We start from the raw sequence: 21,942 nt of genomic DNA, 5'->3' as shown, positions 1-21,942 counted from the left end.
TGTTTTCTATCAAAATCATTCTGTAAATCAGGTGTTTGCTTTAAAAAGGCGATATAAATCTTATGTACTTATATACTTATATCTGTTCTCTCGACAGAGTTTCTTCCCATGATTCGCCGGTTTCTTTATTCGCAAATATATATCATCATTTATATAACTTGTAAAGATTGTTTATAAAAAAAATAAACTGGAATTATGCAATATAAATTGAAATTCTAGTTGAATAAATCATTTTATATGTAAAGAAAACAAATCGTACAAAATGTACTCTAAAACAAATACACATAATATTAACACAAGACATTTTTGCATACTTTTTAAAGATACATGCATAATATTTCTTACGTAAAACGTCCATTCTAAAGCAGATGCCTGTTTCAAAATTAAACGTAATAAAGTGTGGACAAATATGTCACGTATATTACCGTATATGCAACATTCACCAATGATATATACTTGTTTCGTCTTATTTGACTTTTGTTCTATTTTCACTGATATACATTTGTCATTTGTTATTTATATATATATAAGATTTGTTAACTATATCTTAAGAAATCTTGGCTCGTTACTGGGCAAGGTCTGTTGCTTTCCACAGGGATGTTCAGCTATAGACTGAACACTAACAATGTGTTCATTAATGGTTTAGTTACAATTATCTCAGCGCCGATCATAACGAATACGATGAGCTTCAAACTAATATTTTATTTATGTCTAAAGAACAACATATGATTGCAGTTTCTTCAGGATATCTTACAAACTCAGGTCAAGGGCGCCAACTATCTTTCTGAAAATTTATTAACAACATTTACGTAATGGAATATGACCAAAATATCTAGGCTTAAATGTGATAGAAGCTATACGGAAATGTGAGTGAAATGAACTGCCCCTTAAGACGTTTTGGAACTGTGCCACAAACTATCGCCTACGAATATGCGAAAATTGTCCAAAATGGAATAAATCTAACTAAATATTACAGAAAAAGATTAGGTCAAATCAATGCGACAACGCTGCCATGATGAAATTAACAGTCCAAGTGGGCAAACGATATTTTAATAATTTTTAATGATCATTTTTTGTGACATTGGCTTATAACGCATTATCACATTTATTGGGCATGTTCATTAATTATGTGTTTCTGATGAAATTTAATAAATGGAATATCATATCTCTCAACGCTATTTGATGAAAATTTCAGGATGATCATACAAAAAATAACACGCATATTAAACCATTTATACATGCACACTTAAAAGATTTGTTAGTGTGTGTATATATATATATATATTATTGCAATGATTGATCGTACAGAAATGTATTTGTTACTCTGAAATTATAAGCTGTATATAATGATGTACTATATACAAATCAAAGAAATAAAAGTTCTGTTCTGTTCTCTTCTGTTCCTATCACCGAACTTTTCAAAGTGTTGATACTTATCACAATCAAACCGAGCCGGCAATTTTCTTGTTATTTTGCTGATTTTAATGATTCCGAAGAACAACTTTTTCCAGATATTGCAATGATACATTTCTAAACACAGGGACGGTCTCTTATTGTAGAACTTGTTGTTAAGCCTTTTTGCAGATTGATATACTTATATGTCCAAAGAATTATTGTAAATATCTTGTAACGTGCTGTTTTATTTGCTTTGTCTACCTCTCGATGTTCCCAAAACGCTTATTTCCTGCAAAATAAACAGGTTTTGAAAATCAATTTCAACAATTGTAAATTTCAGCTTTCCCTTATTAAAAATGTTTAAACGTTCATCTATATTACTATCAAGTGCTCAATTTGAATAGTGTCCAAATTTGATATTCATAAAAATTAGTATTTCTTATCCATGAAAGGAGAGAATGAAATATTTTTATGATATTTTTAATAATAATAGACATGAATACATGCAACATAACATGGTTGACATTTTATTTTCGATCACCAAGTACATGAAATATGTGAGTCATATAATTTCATTTATTCATATTTAAACGAAATTAACAAATAAAAAGTCGAGAAAAATGTTAAAAGAAGAAAACAGAATACAATTTCCTCTTGTAGATATTCTACGCACCTTTCATAGCCATATTCTGAAATTATACAAACGAATAAACATATCGAGAAAAAAAATAAAAAAAATCACAGTTTCGTACTCAAAAAGAAACTTACTGAGGTACTAGTAATTGCTTACAACTTAACTATATGTATGTAATATTATCCTTGTACAGTATTTCATTAAAGAATATGTGCAAGCTTAAGAGTTGTCGGGGTTTTTTTGTTACACTTTAATTTAATACGGACGCCCCCACTGACAACATATATATGGTATATAGTGAAAAAATCAACAAAGGGCCATAATTCTGTTAAATTTTGTTGCAGCAAAAATTCCTTTCTTTACTTCCATCTACACATTAAGGTTATTCATCCCTGGAAGTTAAAGCAAAATCTGCCATCCGGTTTAAGAGGAGTTGCGTTCACAAAATTTCTACATAGTATATAGTGAAAAAAATCAACAAAGGGCCATAGTTCTGTGAAATTTGGTCGCAGCGAAAATTCCTTCCTTTACTACCACCTACACATTAAGGTTGTTCATCCCTGGACGTTTAAGCAAAATCTGTCATCCGGTTTAAGAGGAGTTGCGTTCACAAGATTTCGGGACGTACGGACGTTCCCACATTTTGGCTTTAGGGGCTATTTTCTTTGTTATTTTCTTTGTTATCTTAAGGGCTACTAGCCCCTAAACCCTTTCATCACGGAATGAACCTTTGTTCTCTTTTGTTCTCTTTACTGTTATATAGCCCCTAAACCCAAAATGTTTGCTCGGACAGACGTACGGACGAACGAACAAGTGCAACGCTATATGCTCCCCACTTTGTGGGGGCATAAAAATCCTTAACATCTTCCAGTACATCATATCATACTAAATGCTGAACTAAAAAATGTCAAATATGTTTCTGAACATTTAGGTGTCACTAATGCTGAATGGCATGTCAAGAGTATGCCAGTTTCGGAAATTTCAAGCAGGTCGTTGGCGCATAAATATGAAGTTTGAATTGTCTAAACTTGTACCTGTCAAATGTACAAATTAGGTCTAGAATTACCCTTTCATAAAATAACATATACCAGCATTCTAAAAGTGGCAGAAACTAGTATTTTTTACTTACGTTGTAGAATTTGTGCAAGTGCCTGGTGCATTCTGTGATGGGTTCTTTGTCTTATCAAAACCTTTAATTTATATAAAAAATGTAAGGTTCTTTTTAAATGCTTTTATTACTTATGGAAAGATATTTTATTTCATAAGATGTTATTTTATTACAAGATTCTGCTCGTATACCAGTATTAAATAATTCATATTCGTCCTTCGTTTCTGCTTCAACTTTAATTCATGTCTCTATACTCTTAGATACAATAAGTGCTTGTCGAGAATCAAACTCAACAATCATATTATTTTCCCTATAGATCCGACTGTAAATGTCTTACAAATATTAAAGTAAAAGATATGCAGCATTTAAATGTCTCATAACACATCTTCACTTCTTTATAGTTGTACATATTGACACAATTGAAGCAAGTAAACTACTTAATGGTTAAGGTGTCTGCTTCTCAGCCAAGAAACATAGTTTACCAACGGAAATCACGGCCATATTTTCTTACGTGACAGTATTTATTTGTTTTAGAAAGCGGACTTAATTATGGTTATTATAGGATAACTAAGCTTCAAGCTTTCATGACCATCTGGTTCAATTGAATATATATAATTATACATTATATACTGTATTAACCATATACCAACACGTACAACAAGATACAACTCGTCCTCTCTTACATATGAAGACCACACAGAGAGCAAGCCCTAACGTAACAATTACTTGTATCGTTACTATATAAGTTAACACTTCTATGGCCAATGATGAATCGTCTGCAAAACATTAAACAAATTCATCTGCAAAACAATAAAACAAGCTCTGCATGAATCAACAGTCTAACTATAGTGTCTTAAAAAGTTGATTATAACACTACTGTGGTCGCATTGTTTAACGACAGCAAACCACGGGCTGTTTATTCCAACCAACAACATCAACTAGGAGGAGAACACTGTTCTATATTTCTATTTCAAGAAATCATCGTTGTTCTGATTAAAATTGAGTTTAAAAAATGAACAACGATTATTTAAATTAACATGATTTACTTTAAATTTTTTATTATATTTGCGCCCACCTCAGCATAAATTGACTTAGAAAAAAGCTAATGTTTACTATCATTTTTGAAAAAAGAATAACATCCAATAAGAAAACGATCTTTCAGTACAAAAAAAACAATTACCAGAAACAAATACAGTTATAGTCCGCTCTATAGTCTGCCCACCTGCCCTTGTAGCAATACATGTATATTCCCCACTGTCGCCTGTTGTAACGGTATCCAAACTCAATAGTCCGCCAGAGTTTGACTTTCCCCAGGAAATATGACATGGCGGATTACACTCAGCTGTACATATAATATCCGGCATCACATCACCACTAACAAGATTGTAATGTGTGATTTCTGGTGTTAGGGTTAGAGGGAAACTTGGTCCATCTGTATAAATGCATTAATAATTGAGATCTTACATGTAAGGTGTGTTTTGTTTCTGCATGCTATAGTAGAAGTCAAACAATTTTAACCTCACTTAAGTACATTTAAAATATACAACAAAATCGTCTCCATAATACATGCAGGTATGTCTTTTAAAGACGAAAGTCCTTTTTATCAGTTGAGAATGACTTTCTGTCTTGTCGCTGTGCTATGAGCCAGACTCTTGAGTTTCAAGTGTTAATCATGCTTTTTATGACTGACTGTTAAACAAAATGCGTGAATTAAGTACTAGTTTTATAATCATGCTGTACGTTGGTATATTAGATTTTCATTGGATAAGCAAAACGTAAATAATTTTGTTGACCTTTGTTGTAACAGTTGTAGTTTCTTAAGTTTGTAAGATATAAATTACATTTCTTTGATATCCAGAAAGTTACCCCGTACTTCATTTCAGTGTTGATATATTTGTCTCGTCCTTCGGAATCATTTGACTTTAGTACATTGAGTTTGAAAAACGCTAAAGTCGGTGCTATTGGTCGGGGCGTGAAATATATTACAGTTTAACGTAATCTTCCATAAACAAGCTCGATCGAACTAAGTCGGCAATGTTCATATAATGTTGTTGTTCTCATCGGTGTCGAGAGATCACCCTCATTTGTAATTTATGTTTAATTAGGGTTCATTTAACTTTCGGATACGGAATGTAAATATGAACCCCAGAAATAACGCAGTCATCACCTTAAAAGGTAATTGTTTTGAGACAGAAATGGTGACAATAAACCTATGTGTAATTTCAATGGTCAAAGAAAATAAATACTTGAGTCATTGAACTGCAGACAAAAGACCTAAAGTACATAGTAGCCTAAGACAATACAAGTATGATTTTTTGGAAATCTTGACCAAGCTATATATTAAGTACCTTAATAACATCATCATTTGTCCTCTTAAGTATCTTCATTGTTTCCAGCACTATAAGTGTTGAAAATTGAGTACCGCTGAAGCAGTTGCTAGGGGCATTAGGAATGTCGTACTTTTTCATTATCCCTCATGTACAGACTACCACTTACCTTGACATTAGGCAGGATAACATCAATGAATCAACAACAAGTAGGATAAAGTATTCTCTATGTATTGCATTATATTACCTAAACATCTTTATTAATGTTTTTCAGTTAGCTTCGCAGGTGATTTGAATAAACCTCTGTTACAAATAGGAATCTCTCAAAAGAAATAAAAACAAAATAAAAGGTGGAAATTGACTCATGTGGTTGAGTCTGTTTATAAACGCTGATTACACATTTAAAGCTTAAAACGATTGAGACCAAACCGTATTTGCCAGAATGACTCCGATTAAAAATATAAGAGATACACATAAGATCAGTAAAAGTAAATTTGAAGATACATACATCTGACATTCAACATATAACTGACATCTATGATAGTGCCATCTTGAATAACACGGTACGTAACACTTTTTCCATTAAACTCTTTTTTAACTTGAGATATCCACAAATATCCGTCTTGTTTGATGAAGTACGCTGAATGATCGATAGAAATTTCGTTTAACAACCAAACAATTGTTGCGTTACTTTTAGAACGCTTGATAACAGATTCTAGTGGGTGCGCATGTATTTTCACTGGCTCATTTTCTTCCAAAGCTCTGCCAGGCTCCTGTTCAATTTCTCCATGCAAAGTAAAAAAGCAATAAGTTATACTAAGAAGTTTTCTTTTGTCTTACTGCTTGTGAGTTTATTTGAATGAATCGAATGACTTAAACACATATTCTGAAAGGATTGGAATTAAATTAGCATAATTTTAAGGAGATAATGTTTTTGCGATGTAGCTAAGCAGAGAAATTTAAAATACTACAAAATATAATTGATTTTTCTAATCAAAGTCATGTCGAATTTAACAATTATAAGTACTTTTGTTTTCAATCATTGTCATTTCGCCGTAATTACATGTCAGACGCGATTTTAATGTGTAAAGCATAAATGTTACGTAACTGCACTGAAACTGGATGGCGTGGTAACGAAAAAAAAAAATAAACAAAAAGGTGCTAGATATTGAACAAGTCGTTGTTACTGTAGTCATTCAGACAGGCTATTTTATTTACAGAATTTGCGATTATCGCCTTAATTTTAGAATAGGAAGGACATTTTGATTCGTTGTTTTGGACGTCGTTAATGTACAAATAGCGTAAATGTTGCATTAAACAATGTCAGTTCATGTATACCCTTTTCCTTAAAGAACAATTTAATTCAACATAAACCGGGTGGTTGGGATGGGGGTAGAGATATTTCTTCGTTAATTTAGCTGGATTACGATACGAGATGACTTGGGTTGTCATTTGATATACAATGTACATGTAAAGTTGTTTTTGTTTGAAACGAATTTAGAAAATTGAAAAAAGCGAGCCTCTGACGAGCTCAAACACATTTTTTCCTGAACCAGTGTCATACAGATGTAAACTAATGTCAGATTCCTCTGATTACATGACTAAATTTAACTAAATAATCCGTCTTCAACTTCACTAACATTAACAAAAAGACGTTTAATATAGAACGATGCAGCTATCATATTTAACCTGCACAATGAAAACAAGTAGGTAATGGATATACAACAAAGGGAGAAATGTGATGAAATATTGATGTACAATATACTTACTCATAATAAATAAGACAAAACATTCTTGTGCACTGCCAAGTAACATGTATGTTCCATTATCGTTCATATTGACATCCTTTAGTTCAATCTTGACCTCTGATTTATTGTTATTAACTTGTAACACACTGATATTTACCCTGTCCTCTAACAAATAGTCATATATATTTAATTTGCATTCACTTTCATTACTTGAAACTTCAAACTTAAACAGTCTTTGATATGTAGGGTATATTTTGATAAATTTTATTGAAACGGAGCAGGAAGAAAATGTTTGAAATATTGCTGTTGATTTCACTGGTACGAAAACTGTCTTGTAACTAACACATCCTGCAATAAGAGGCTCTAAGTCAATAGAGCAATATTGTGATTAATCATTGAATGATCAGAAATCAGTAAACATTGTGGCACCGTTATATGTCGCAACGTCGCTAAATGTCGCACTTGCCACTAAATGTCGCACCATTGCCGCTTAATGTCGCAACCGCCGCTAAATGTCGCAAAATCACTTGCCGTTAAATGTCGCAATGTTAACGTTAAATGTCGCACGAATTTCAGGCGTCACACTGTCCCGAAATTGACACCAGATGGGCATACTAATATGGAATTTGAAATTTCGCGCGAAGATTGCCACGAAATTAGTCGACAGCCCCTCAACAGCCGAATCAAGTACAATTTCTGCAGAAGGTCACGCGATCGCACCCGATCCACACACGATTCCTACCGAAGGTCACGCGATCGCATCCGATCCACATACGAAGTCACCTCAAAGATGCAAAATTTTACCAAGTAGTTTACCCGCAGGACACGCGAAGGTCACGTGATAGGTACACGTTGTCGTATTTTGAGTACGATGCTTTCATATGTGGTTACGAAGGCGTCAAAATTTTACAATCGTAACTTTGATTTAATTTCAAAATTCAATAGTGATTTAAAAACACTTCTGCGACAAGGGATTAGCCAGCCTGATTTTTATGGGGATGTTATTTACAAACTTGGTATGATCTTGGGTCATTGTCATTTTTCTGTTGTCTTTACTAAAATTATTAAACTTTTTATTAAAAGAGGTTATGACCCTACTATTAGAAGACCTACCGCATGCTTAGTGTTCAACACTTTTTTAGTTGGACGTTACGCTTTCCTTTTTTGATTACATCTGACAGACCAAGTGGGATACTCTATGATGGACAGTTCTTAAAGCCCTTTGGGACTGAATGGCCTTAATGTGCGTCTTCTGCCTTGCTTCGTTGGGCCCTTGTAGGTGATTTTCTTCTTGCTCTGTCTTCCTTTAAGACATTGCATACTTTTGTTATGGTCAATGGGTTTTCTTTTATATGTTTCTACATGATAATTTCAGTGTTCACCTTTTGTAACAATAACAACTGTTAGAATTTCACTTGGCAGGATTCATTTAATTTACACTTCTCGTTTATAGGAACATGGTAGTTCTAAGAGTGAGGTTTGGTGCACCATTAATCAGTTTAAACTCCTCAGCAGTACTTATGCTGCTGACCGTTCCAATGCTGCACCACTCTGTGTTTCTCAGATGTATGTTTCTTTTCATACTGCTTTGGTGACATATGTGTCTAGTGTCCCTTGTTGTATTCTCGTCTACGGTATGTTTCTTCCCTTTTGCCCCTAGTTTTAGTTCTTTAATTTTTCCCCTACTTCCCCGAATCTCCTACCCCCTTCCCCTGTTTTCTTGCTTTGTGGGCATATTAATTAATAATTTATTTGTTTTCTTTGATTTACTTGTCGGTTAAAATTCTTTCTTCTTATATATCATTTCAGTGATAAGCCTGTCCATGCTCTGCCTTGCACTCTGTCCTGTTTTTGTTTGGGGTCCTTCTTGGCTCCTTGCCACTAGTTCTTGTTGCTGGGTCGTGATGGGGTTGCGTTCATTTAACGCCGCCTTTCCTTGTTAATTCTTTTTATCATACTTTATCATGCCACCCAAGGTTGGCATGTAGGAGTTGCTCTTCATGTTTTCTAAGGTGTAGCAAAAAAAGCAATGCTGCTGCCTTCTTTTTTTCGGTTGACTCATCATCAAAGCATGAAATTCTGCAGGGAAATAAACTGAAAATAACTGTTAATTAATTGCAAAAAATGGAAACTTTTGATGTCTCTGTAGCGATGTGCAAGACTGACAGATGAGGAAGATGGTCTGACGCTAGCCTGTTATATGTCCACCATGATATACATTCAAGCTTGAGCCACTCCAATTTGCTTTTTTTCGTACGCATCGTGGTCCCATCTCGATGACATCGTACCAAAATACGATAGCAACACGACGGTATTGCTGGGGCTTCACGTAGTCGTGTACCATTCTTTAGACAATCGGAATCTTCGTGTTTCCTTCGTATTGTCTTCTTGAGGCTATTGCACCGATGATTACACGAAGTTAAGACAAAGACTACACGATTTGACATGATGGCTTCACGACGGCCTTAGGAAGCGCGAAATTGGCATACGAATTCAACACGAAAATGAACCTTCGCAATGTCTTCCGGCAATTTTTTGGCATGCCAAACATTTTGGGACCGCTCACGAAGTTGCTGCCGGAACCTGAAAAATTTAGCAGGGGTCATACGATGGCAAAAGATGCTTTCACGAATAGCCCGACGTTATTACGATCACTACCGTTAAATGTTGCAAGATGTAAATTTATGTTTAAATCACGATTAAAGTAGTATTATATTACTTTTTAACATTCTCATAGTTATTTTTATTGTAATTGCCATTACACAAAAGTATCTTTGTTTTACTTGTTTTCTTTTATGAACCTAAATATTGAGGTTTTGAGCTGCTATATAATGTAATCTTTAGGCTAGAAAGGATAATTGATACTAAATTCTCAATAGATAAGTATTTTTCTTTTATTTCCCATTTTCAATTGTAACCCTGATTGACAACAGATAAAAGGTATTATGGTATTGTCGCTCTCAGAATTTGGTTTAAGTAATTTCATTTATTTTCTCAGAAACTACCGAATTTACTTTAAACGTTTTTTATTTGTTTACTATGATCATATGATGCAATATCAACTAATATAAACTTAAAATACTTATTTCATATAAAAGTACTAGTGCATTTCTAAAGGACAGATGATCTTGAAAGGTACTTTTGCTAAATTATCTACCTTTTTATATCCCCCCCCCCCCAAAAAAAAAAAAGCATCACAAATATTCACTTCAAACGTGATATATTGATTGAATATCAAGGCAAAAAATTTATTTTATCAGAAACGGCAAATACGTGAAAAACATAGTATGAAATGCACGGTCAATACGAAAATCGAAAAAAAATTATCATGTAGTACTCCTTGATTATGTAGTATTCGATCCGCAGTCGGGCGTTAGATATGAGCGAATTTTACGATTAGCACATATTATATGCACCGGAATTTTTGTAAGCAGCCAGCCCGCATAGCTCAATCGGTTAGAGCGCGAGACTTGTAATCTCGACCTTGTGGGTTCGATTCCCTGGCTGGCCTACTAAAATTACTAATTAGTCTTTCGGATGAGACTTTAAATCGAGGTCTCGTGTATGGGTGCTTAAACAACTTGGGACGTTAAAGAAGGGGAAGCTTCTGGAAATGGGGCATCTTTCTGTGTCTGAAATTGCACTATCCTCCAAAATCTAAAATGACTAATACTCTTCTGGAGGACTCGCCCATATGGGCAACCGATGGCGAGTATAAATAAACGCAAATACACACACTGTAAGCAGATGTCAACGTTAAAATAAGTACACAAGATTTAAATGAAACTTGCCGGTTTAGGTTAACGATATTCATTCTCAAACTGCTGAAAATTGCCATAACTTGATTAAAATTTATGCAATAATTATGTTACTTGCCAGGATCAAGTATATTGTATTGATTAATAAATGTGTAAATTATGAAGCCATTTGTACGAGTAGATTTTAGGAAAAATCCAACTTGCCGTTTTATTATTTTGATCGTTCCATTTTTTATAACATGACACCAATTTTAGGCTGCCAGGCTCCTAGACTGCCAGCTTTAGGCTATTAGACTGTAAAGTTCAGTGCCCTATAGGTTAAGACATTTTTTCCATAATCATGCATGTGTATGTGCTTTTTCATGACCTTTCATAGTGATTTTACTGTATTTTAAATTGTTTCCATATTTTTAATATAAGTCACTAACTTTAAGCTACTAGGCTGCCGACTTTAGGCTGTTAGATTGTCAGCTTCAGGTTGCAAAGCTGACATCGATAGGCTGTTAGGATGTTAGGCGACCTCCTCAGGATATTAGGCTGCCAACGTTAGGCTTCCAGGGCGTTAGGCAAACTCCTAAGGCCCAGGGTGTCAGCAATTTAGGCTTCCTCTTACAACAGCGAGACAATTTGCCTCCTCAGTCAACTAGGCCATCAGACTGCCACCTCAAGCAGCAGCCTGTCTTTTTCTGCCATTTTATAGACATGATTGTACAAAACTATTTACAGAACAATGCCAATTTTGCAGTTTCATACAAATAGTAGACAATTGTACAATTATTAATATGTACTTGCATAAGATCAGCTAAAAATCGAACGCAAAACAATATACATTTATTTAAGATGAGTATTATTGTCGCCTAAATTGTAGCGCAGTTCCATATATAATAAATTCACTCGCTTTCATACAGACAAAATTCGTCTTGAGTAGGCAGATTTAATTAATATGATACAACAATAAAACTTGAGTTCAACATGAATTTACATCTTGCGACATTTAACGGTAGTGTTGCGACATTTAACGGTAAGGGAAATTCGTGCGACATTTAACGTTAACATTGCGACATTTAACGGCAAATGATTTTGCGACATTTAGCGGCGGTTGCGACATTTAGCGGCAATGGTGCGACATTTAGCGGCAAGTGCGACATTTAGAGGCGTTGCGACATATAACGGCGCCACAAACATCTTTAAGAAGTAAATATACACCCGGAAATAAGTTAAGCACACCCAGCATTTGCCTCAAAATGTTAACATGACCACAACTGAAATTTTAAATTTTATTTGGACTATAGTACGAACCACCTGTAGTCAACCTGCAGCAACTTGAACAAGCTCAGCACCAAGATTGGCAAAATTAATCTCAAAATCGCATTAGACGCCTTACTGGTAGTCTGGGGAAAAGGGCTGAGGCTATCATCCGGGCTCGTGGCGGTTACACACGTTATTGAAAATTTGGCACATAATGTCATTTAAGGTTACCTAATCGTCAACATTTACCAAAAATATCCACCAGTTATTTTTTTTGTAAACGCTCCAACGCCATACGTATAAACACTTACATTTTTTTTTTGTAAAAAAAAACCAACACATTTCTTTATGATTCAATAATTTGGTTAAGAATAAACTAAACTCATAAATTTACTGGTTGATACAATGATAACTAAATTGGTATCTCTACTTATCCAATTATTATTTCTTAGCTCAATCAAGTCGTCACCTCTTGGCAGTGCTTTCAATCACAACCAATTCTAAATAACGGGGTGTGCTTAACTTATTTCCAAGTGTATATTTGACCAATAAAATGAGGCACTTTATATGAAGATAACATCTTGTTATACGAGGTCTTACTAAATAATTTTAAATTTGTTATTCTCATGTGGAAAAATTGAAGCGTTCTCCACAATAAGCTGAGCTTCACGCACTCTCACTTCAACTCCGGAATATAAAATATGTCGGGATTTTCCGGCTAACCTTTGGGTACACACTTCTACAGTGGTGCATTTATTTATGGTTTATATATAAGCAACACGTACACTACCCTACGCACGGGGGTGGAACCCCATATGAATCTCAAAAATGAGCATCGGTAAAAATGATATGTGAATTTCCGCTGCATCAGATGTGAAGCATAACACCAGATGTGACTGGAAAAATAGGCGGATCGCAGGGTAAGTTTTCATCTTTTTAAACATTTATATAGAAATCAGTCCTTTTTTTAAGAAAATCGAAATGTGATTCTACCCTCCTGACTCTCCTCTATATTACCCCTTGTTGTTTTGGATTTCTATGCAGTCTTCATCGAGATATTCTTTCCGTCGTGGGTTCTGGTATGTCCAAAACATGCAATGTGAATGAAGAAAATGTCACTAAACGGACTCTAAAAACAGAGATTTTACGAAATCTTACTACAGGTTGATGATAAACATTCAAACAAACCCTGGTTTAAACATCTATTGAGATTTGGCTACATACAAGGGAATCGCTGCTCAAAATTTCACTTGAGCTCCAGATGTGCTGAAGAGATTCATATGTGCATAACATAAAAAATAGCAACATAATTACGCATCACTTTCATACAGCAATCTAGAATTTATTCTATTGTGTATCATTCTGTGATAAATACTATTATCCGAAATAGACACATTTTCACGAGACGAGCTTGAATAGCATAGTATCCATATATATAGAAAGAGATATAAGACATTCTGCATACGACAGGTTTTGAAAATACGTAGATATGGTGGGAAGGTCTTGCTTATTTTGACTTATTGACGTCGTGTGTACTGCAATCTTTCCCTTTTTATGCCACCATGCATTAATTAATTAATTAATTATTCACTCGACTGCACTGTCTGCTTTAATAGGGGAGTAATGTGAAGCGTGTTTGAATTTGTTATGATGCTGTAAGAAAGTTAGTGATAAACTTTTAAAAAAAGATCAAAGAAGATTTGCATATTATTGATATAAATTTAAAAATCTTTTGGCATGCCATTAAAATGCTGATAAAACGGCGGTTAGTGTAGTACTGGCGCGTCCAATTATTTACAGCAATGTTTTTCTGTGTCTTTGGTCATCGAACACCTAACACACTTCTGATTGGCTCATGTGATGAGAGGTTTACAATATCGATAATTGACACGTTACATAAAAAGTAACCGAGGTTTCGGGTGGGGAATTTAATTTATAAGGAGAGAAGCCAATCATAAATTGAAATGTTATGTTTATTAAAATTCTCATTTCTATTTATCATGCGATAAAACAGTTATAATATATCGAACTCGACTATTATGTAGAAATATCATGACCTGGGTGGCATCTCGGGTTTTCCTTACAGACAATGTTCTCGACCCATATTCTGTGAAGAAAAACCTTCGATGTCGCATCAGGCCATGATATTTACACATATATAACAGGGATTTAACTCAAGCAGTACCACTAGACGCTTGCAGAAATCATGATCACAAAATAGACAAATATCGTTTTTTTCGCCGATTTTTACATTTTTCATTTATTATCATACCTAAATCGGTGTCAAAAGATGAATTAGACTTATTAAAGTTCATTCCGTTGGATAAAAAGACAAGAATTTAGCATTTTATCATTCAAGTGCCTTGTCCGGTATATACCGGAATACGGTATTTAGTGTGGTGCTCCAATCCTTTTTTTAGTCTTACTCTCCCTATAACTATAACTTGTGGAATATTAAAGTTATAGATATTTTTATGAATGTAAACATTATTAAGGAAACATATTTTATGACACGATAGCCTTACAACGTTCAATAGTTTCAGTTTGGTTTGTCCAAGTTACATATCATTTATTAGTGAATTGCTTATCATAAGAGTACTATCCGCTCTACGTCAACATTTTCATGTACTCGGGCATTTTAGTATTTCTAATGCTAGCATAAGCTAGTAAGCTCTGTCACTGTGGTAATCAAACACACTAATGTTACAATTGAACTTTCAGCCAAAGATGCAAAACCTATATTGTTTCTATACATTAGCTATTCAATGATTATATGGAAGTGGTCCGTAGTTTTGTAGATGGTTTTCTACATCACTTATGAATCTCTTCAGCACATCTGGAGCTCAAGGGCAATTTTGAGCAGCGATTCCCTTGTATGTAGCCAAATCCCAATAGATGTTTAAACCAGGGTTTGTTTGAATGTTTAGCATCGATTTCGTAAAATCTCTGTTTTTTGAGTCCGTTTAGTGACATTTTCTTCATTCACATTGCATGCTTTGGACAAACCAGAACCCACGACGGAAAGAATATCTCGTCGAAGACTGCATAGAAATCCAAAACAACAAGGGGTTATATAGAAGAGAGTCAGGAGGGTAGAATCACATTTCGATTTTCTTAAAAAAAGGACTGATTTTTATATAAATGTTAAAAAAAGATGAAAACTTACCCTGCGATCCGCCTATTTTTCCAGTCACATCTAGTGTTATGCTTCACATCTGGTGCAGCGGAAATTCACATATCATTTTTACCGATGCTCATTTTTGAGATTCATATGGGGTTCCACCCCCGTGCTACGGTACACGGTAGTGCATGTTTGTACAGCCAGCTAAGATAGGAAAAGACAAGAACATTTGCCGAGTTCCGATAGCATCTGTTGTGAAGATTGCAACAATTAAAGAGGTACCGGTATCAGTCAAAACTAAATGGATTCATTGTTTAGCAATTGAAAATATATATACATGTAAGTGGTTGTATAATAATAATTAGTTTATATCATTTATTAGCCTATCAGGAGATATGATTTGCATTATTTTACAAGTTGAATTAAAGGAAACAGTCATAAAAGATGTTAAAAACATTAATATAATTTTAAATACAACTAAAAATAAAAGATTCGTACCGTAATCGTAAGTTCCCCGGCTTGCAGAAAATAAAGAAAACATAACGGCATATAAGAAATCTAAATCCATCGCTGTTTCTGCGTTAAACAATTACAGCAACTCTTGCATTTTTTTGATAAATTTTCTTAAAAAAAGTATTTTAAAAAAGATACTTTTGAATCGGAAGTAACAAAGTCTGCAAATGATTTTATTTAATGCTGAACACTTCCCGTGAATTTATTACGACGAAAATGATTAATTGTAAATGAGGAAAATGTAATATGAATCACATCTGTTCATTCAAAATACTTTCTAGTAAAGTGCTCACTAATATTTCAGAAAAATACAACTCTTATGAACCATTGTCGCCTCATTGACATCTACATGGCAAATCCGACTTCTTGTACCTATAGCATTGATCTGTTGAACATTATTGTCAATTGTAATATCTAAAATCTAGATAAACTATCGTTGCATATTAAAGATAAATTATGCTCAAATTTTATTTTCAAAATATTGATTATTGCTTACACAATTTTTATACGATTAAAATATAAACATTTTTAAGTACAAACGAAGTAAAAAACTCTACAATTTACACTATAGGTAAACACGGTATGAATACATAGTGCCATTAAATATTTGTTAAAAAAGGGATTATTGTTTAATGATGGCCTCTCTGGAGAGGTTATACTGTAATACTAAACCATATTTCCTTGCAAGCATATGCCTACTTTAAGACATAACACTTTAACATAAACAACGCAATTGGTAATACGAAACTGTAATAACAGGGCGTGTTATGATTATGAAGACTGTTTTCCTTAAAAAGAAAAAGAGATTTAAAAAGTTTTAGAATTAAAATGAAAACTTCCTTGTAACCACGTTTATCCTCTTTATTTTTGTTTAAGATTTAAAGTACAAGAAAGGGGCGTTGAACAGTTTTTTAATTTATGTCAAACGTGTTTTGAGTATGCATAGTGTTAAAATGAGCAATGCATTAGTATTTGTACAAACTTTTCTAGAAAATAGTACATTTTGAAGACGGGGCAATGAGCAATAGAAAGGGATGGGTACAATGAGATATATTTATGTGTCAATCTGAAATCTGAGAACATGAGGTAGCCATGGCTAACGTCGTGTTAACCTTAAGTCAGCAATTTAGATAAGGCAATTCTTATAGGCACACATATTGCCGGTAATCGCGAAGTCAACAAAGCTTACCAAACCAAATCTACCGCCAACAAACTTGAACACAGTATAACTCTGTAAATTATATCTAAAACGTCTGAATTATGCGGTAGCTAGTTGTTAAGGTGTCTGCCTCTCAACCCAGGGATCATGGGTTTGAGACCAAATCGGGTCACGACAATGTTTCTTTAAATGACACCAGTACTGGTTACTAGTAGTTCCAGAAAGCTGACTCGAAAGTGATTAGTATAGGTTACAAGAACTTGTTTCGCAATCGATCTTAAATAGATAATGTTTTAAATCAACTAAATTTAATTTTTAACTTAAAGTTATTAACTTCTGGGATTTATTATTGAAGTGGTATGATATATTACGATCTGTCAGTAACATGAGTCACACAATGTTTCAGGAAATTGTCGCTGTTTGGAGATCACTATTATTTAAGAGCATTCAATTGTAAATTTCCGGAGAAACTCTTTACAGATAATTACTTGCTTTCAGATAAATATTACAGTATCTTTACTTTATTTGTTCATATAATTCGTCAAATTGATGTCTTATTGTCAGTAGTGTTGTTGTTGTTGTTGTTGTTGTTGTCGAGAGCCCCTTAAAAGATTGCCATGTTCAAACAAATTCTCTCTTATTACTATTATCGTTATCATCATTATTATTATTTTGATGATTGTTATTATTATTATTTTTATTATTATTATTAAATGATGTATATATAACTTTCAAAAGTACTACCATTTTATTTTAATACTCATAGTTTGGTCACATGTATTTAAAAACTATGTGCATGTTAGAGCGGTACTTGTGCTACAAGCATGTCAACTTAATAATCTTCAGACTATTTAAGGGAGGCCAAATTCCTACTTTACAAAACTAGGTATTTCTTTCTTTTTGTACAAAGGCAATTAAAATGCGAAAAGAAATTTTATATTTTCAATAAAATGATCAAATTAAAATCCCAATTTTTGTTATCACAAATACACTCATGTGTACAATACGATGGTAACAAAATGTAAATGTTTTATAACTAAACTTATCTAGTCTAAACTTAACTAAATTTTTCATCATATTTTGACATTTTATTGTCTTTCTAATGAGAAACAATCAACATTAATACAAAACATTTTTTATACTTTATTTTCAATACATTCTAATAACATGACGAAATAAGTAGCAATATTTAAATAGGAAATAACTATTTGACTTTTTGGGAAGAACGGGGGAAGTTATAAATGATTCAATTAAACAATTAAGTTTGAATCGGAAACTCCCCATACATTCACTGTACAATCGAGAAGTATGATCTGTAAACAATTTTGACACCATATATATTCAAATTCAATATTTATACTGAGATAAAGTATTTGTGTAAAATTAATGACAACGGAACAACACTGTGTGATTGTTAATATTAATAAAGTGCTCGTTTAATTAGTAAACAATTAAAAGGCAATACTTAGTATCGAGAGAGCAAAGTTACTTTAATTTAATTGTATTTGGCATAAATTCTAGGATGGTCAAATATATGGAGATATCGATAGCTACTATAATTCTATTTATAGTAATAGGTGGGTAAATATATTCTGTGATGATTTTTGCCATGCCGGATATTTTAATTTCTACCTTTATTCAAGTTAAGAAATTTGCTTCTCCCTTCGATAGTTTAAGTTTATTTCAATAATTTTATTGCATTGGACCAAAAGGTCAATGAGGATAAACAGACGTATGATATATGATATATATAGATTTCGCATAACGTTGTACATACTTTTAGAATATTACACTTTATAAACTTGCATATACCATTACAGAGTCTTGAACTCGGGTAGACTTGTCATATATAGAAAATAGTAAATATTAAGAAAGCAAATTGCTAAAGAAAATTGATCTTTTATGCGTAAGTCATGCGGACTCACTTTGTTTTTTGTTTTTTGTTAAGACAATGACAGAGATAATTTATGCATACATTTTACCAGGTATTTTTGATAAATTGAAAATTGATTTAGGGATAAAATGAAGATTGAGTCGTGTGAAAGAAACTACTCTTATTTGATATGTGAGTTTCTAAAGATTTCCTCGTTGTCGCTGACAAATGAATTTGCCTTACATTTTCTTTGTTTCAATGAATTGTCAATTTACAGACAGAATCGGGCCAGTGGACGGTTTAAAATGTTACAACTGTGACACGAGAAAGCCCGATCACCGTGCTGTATGTGGTGAACACTTCAAATTGACGAAATCAAACACGAGCTTTCTATTGGACAACTGTGAATATTGCAGTAAATATCATTTTTACAAACACTGGAGGTAAATCTGAAATTTTTATAAATAATCATAAATGAATATTAACGAATCAATTTTCACAAACCATATTAAATACTAAATCATATGTGATAAATTATACTGTTATTATTCCAACATGTCATAATGTTTATATTTGAACATCTTTATAAAATTTACGTCGAAGTGATTATTTCGTACATCTTTTATAATTGTAATTATTATAACAATTGATCAACATAGATCATGTGAAACTTATATCCTGGTTTTTTGTTTTGTTTTGTTTTTTTCTTAAAAATTGAAAAGCAACAATAAAGTACCTTACACACATGAACAACATAATGTGTACATTGTATATTTCTTTGGTAAGGTTTATAAGTCACACTGATATGGGATCTTGATAATTACATTCGATTACAAGGCCCCTTCTATTTATTTTTTAACACCCGATCAGTCCCCTTCTTGTGTTTGACTTTTCTCTTCCCGTTGTTTTAACCCGGAAAAATCTCCTCTAATGTAGTATAATTCACCATATGAAAAACATTAAAATACGAGTAATAACATATACATACAATTTAAACGAATTTTAACAAACATATTGACATTTTGGCACTGTACTGATATAAGAAGAAATAAAAAATACATGTATAGATTAATTACAAATGTATTATTAACTTCGTTTTTTACTCGCATTAATTATCATTAAATATTATATATTAATTTCCTTTGAAATGCCAATAAATGTATCAGACTTCTCATATGTACACGGAAGGGGATTTGTCTTGGGTGGAAAAACAAACGGAAAGGCAATGACCGCCCTTAAAAATTAAACGGAGGGAAAACTCCCCAGGAAGGGACTTCTTTGGGAATCCATTGACATTATAAATGTCATACGTTGACTTTCGAGACTTACCATCAGGGGATCAACTGTGTATCATTATATTTTAAACACAATCGGGGCACTTTTGTTTAAATAAATAAAAAAGTATTTTTAAAACAGACGTATAATTGAACATGAATAATTTACACAATATAGTCTATGTTATTTTCTCATTATTTAGGGGATGTAGATATACATGTATATCAGTCTTTATAAAACCAGATCCTGTTTATAAAGGGGAATGAAGTATATTGAATTAAAAAGCCATTATATCAAAGAATCTAATAATTAAAGATATCATATAAATTATATCAGTTTGTAATTTATGCACGATCTTTTAAATCGCTGTGTAACCATCATCTTTCTTGGTGTTTTTAGATGTCATCCGCAACTGTACGTTAAAGAAGGAAAAAAGTTTTACGTTTAAGTTTGGCTGCGAAAACAAGGAGGTAGGCGGTGAAACCGTGAAAATCTGTGCTTGTGAGGATGAGTTATGTAATGGCGCCAGATCGCATTTGACGACGATGATACTTGTTTATTTGCTTGTTTGTCTTGTCATATTCATTTGTCATTTCTAACTTTGAAGTTTTCATGTTCATGTATTTGATTGATATTGTTAAGTTGCAGTGGCTTACAAATGACTCCTTTAATCAAATATTTAACAATTCTAAGAAAGTTTTACATGATTTATTTATGCTTGAACTAAACAACATTTTGACTACCGTGAGAGAGTGCAAGGGTATTTGATTATGTATGATATTTCAAGGAGAACACTATATATTTTTTTTCCATTTTAAAACTTCTTTTCAATAGATGATGTATAAATACGAATGTATCGTAAAAATTGATATGAAAAAATAACCGCTAGTGTAATGAATAGATGAGATAGTATTTTTATTTTCTGTATTATTTGAAACAGTTACTATACGTACATACAATAGGAAAAAAATCAGAAGTGAAATTCAGCAATCATGACATGACCTGTAATATTACGGAAGTTAGTATTTTCATTGTTCATGTAGACTGATATTATTAAAGGAATCGTCGGTATTAGCTGTATTGCAAAAATTCAATCATTGTTTGATCGTATAATTCTGTCAAAGTATTAAAACGCGGGATAAAGGTTTTTAATTTCTTATATTCACTTCTTATGTGAGAAGTTATACATGTATTTTACTATTCATTTTTATGTGGTGATATAACACGACCAACTGTTTAATACAATTAATATTGTACTAACACATTAATATTTAACGTCAACTAGTTCTGTATTAAAATGCCGTATGGCCAGGCGGGACTGACATGACAAGTTTTCAGCGATCCAATGGATACATGTTCTGTATCAAAAAGTGGACAATCAATAATTCACCATGTCCAAAAACAAATTTCAGCAGTTCAACTGGCTACTTGCAAAATTTTTAAAAAATTTTAAATAAAGTAAAATGAAACCCTAAATTTTGTGTACTCAGGGGGTTTTAAAAATAAATTATTATTTTAAAGCAAAAATTTATTCCCCGGGCATTATTTTATTATGCTTTCTATTTTTTTTTCAGAGCTTGGAATTTTTCATCCAGATTTTTTTTAAAATTAAAATTTGAAATTAATTGTACAGGACCCTGAAATCAGTAAATTCTTTCCCCAAGGAAACCCCACAAAGGGACGTTATTGTAGTAATTTAAGTTCCCGTAATTGCTTGATATAAAACGACATAAAACATGCAACGCTAAATGTTATCCGTCCCATACATCTGACTGAGGTGATA

General features: G+C 32.9%; 1 protein-coding gene and 1 long non-coding RNA gene across 5 annotated transcripts; one reads left to right on the top strand and one right to left on the bottom strand.

The window, feature by feature from the left end:
* Positions 1-684: 684 nt before the first annotated feature.
* LOC132718642 (pregnancy-specific beta-1-glycoprotein 8-like) lies at positions 685-16,089 on the bottom strand. 4 transcript variants are annotated; one of them, XM_060702363.1, is made up of 8 exons: positions 15,838-16,089; positions 7,234-7,575; positions 5,973-6,248; positions 4,318-4,569; positions 3,794-3,913; positions 3,159-3,219; positions 2,068-2,084; positions 685-1,670 (listed from the first exon to the last, which is right to left on the bottom strand). In XM_060702363.1, exons 1-7 carry the CDS (start codon positions 15,905-15,907, stop codon positions 2,072-2,074), a joined length of 1,134 nt encoding a protein of 377 aa, XP_060558346.1. In that variant the 5' UTR covers positions 15,908-16,089; the 3' UTR covers positions 685-1,670; positions 2,068-2,071. The 4 variants fall into 4 exon arrangements, with proteins under 4 accessions (XP_060558346.1, XP_060558353.1, XP_060558361.1 ...); XM_060702370.1 differs by having other exon boundaries at positions 685-1,684; positions 2,070-2,084; XM_060702378.1 differs by having other exon boundaries at positions 685-1,684; positions 2,069-2,084; positions 7,234-7,560.
* A 2,275-nt stretch (positions 16,090-18,364) lies between these two features.
* On the top strand, positions 18,365-21,359 carry LOC132718634 (uncharacterized). Its single transcript, XR_009624126.1, has 3 exons — positions 18,365-18,588; positions 19,162-19,327; positions 20,559-21,359. It is a non-coding gene; the product is annotated as an uncharacterized LOC132718634 (long non-coding RNA).
* Positions 21,360-21,942: the final 583 nt, after the last annotated feature.

Source organism: Ruditapes philippinarum, unplaced genomic scaffold, assembly GCF_026571515.1.
Source record: "Ruditapes philippinarum isolate M1 unplaced genomic scaffold, ASM2657151v2 ctg3313_1_1_1_1, whole genome shotgun sequence".
Classification (NCBI taxonomy): Eukaryota; Metazoa; Mollusca; class Bivalvia; order Venerida; family Veneridae; genus Ruditapes; species Ruditapes philippinarum.
This window is presented reverse-complemented; position numbering and strand designations above follow the sequence as displayed.

Bases quoted from the DNA above. Each gene is read 5' to 3' on its own strand.
- LOC132718642 (XM_060702363.1), bottom strand. From the start codon at position 15,907: ATGGATTTAGATTTCTTATATGCCGTTATGTTTTCTTTATTTTCTGCA. The intron at 4,570-5,972 runs GTATGTATCTTC...GCATTTATACAG, and splicing joins TTATATGTTGAATGTCAGAT to ATGGACCAAGTTTCCCTCTA. The intron at 3,220-3,793 runs GTACGTGTTGGT...TATAAATTAAAG, and splicing joins AGGACGAGTTGTATCTTGTT to GTTTTGATAAGACAAAGAAC.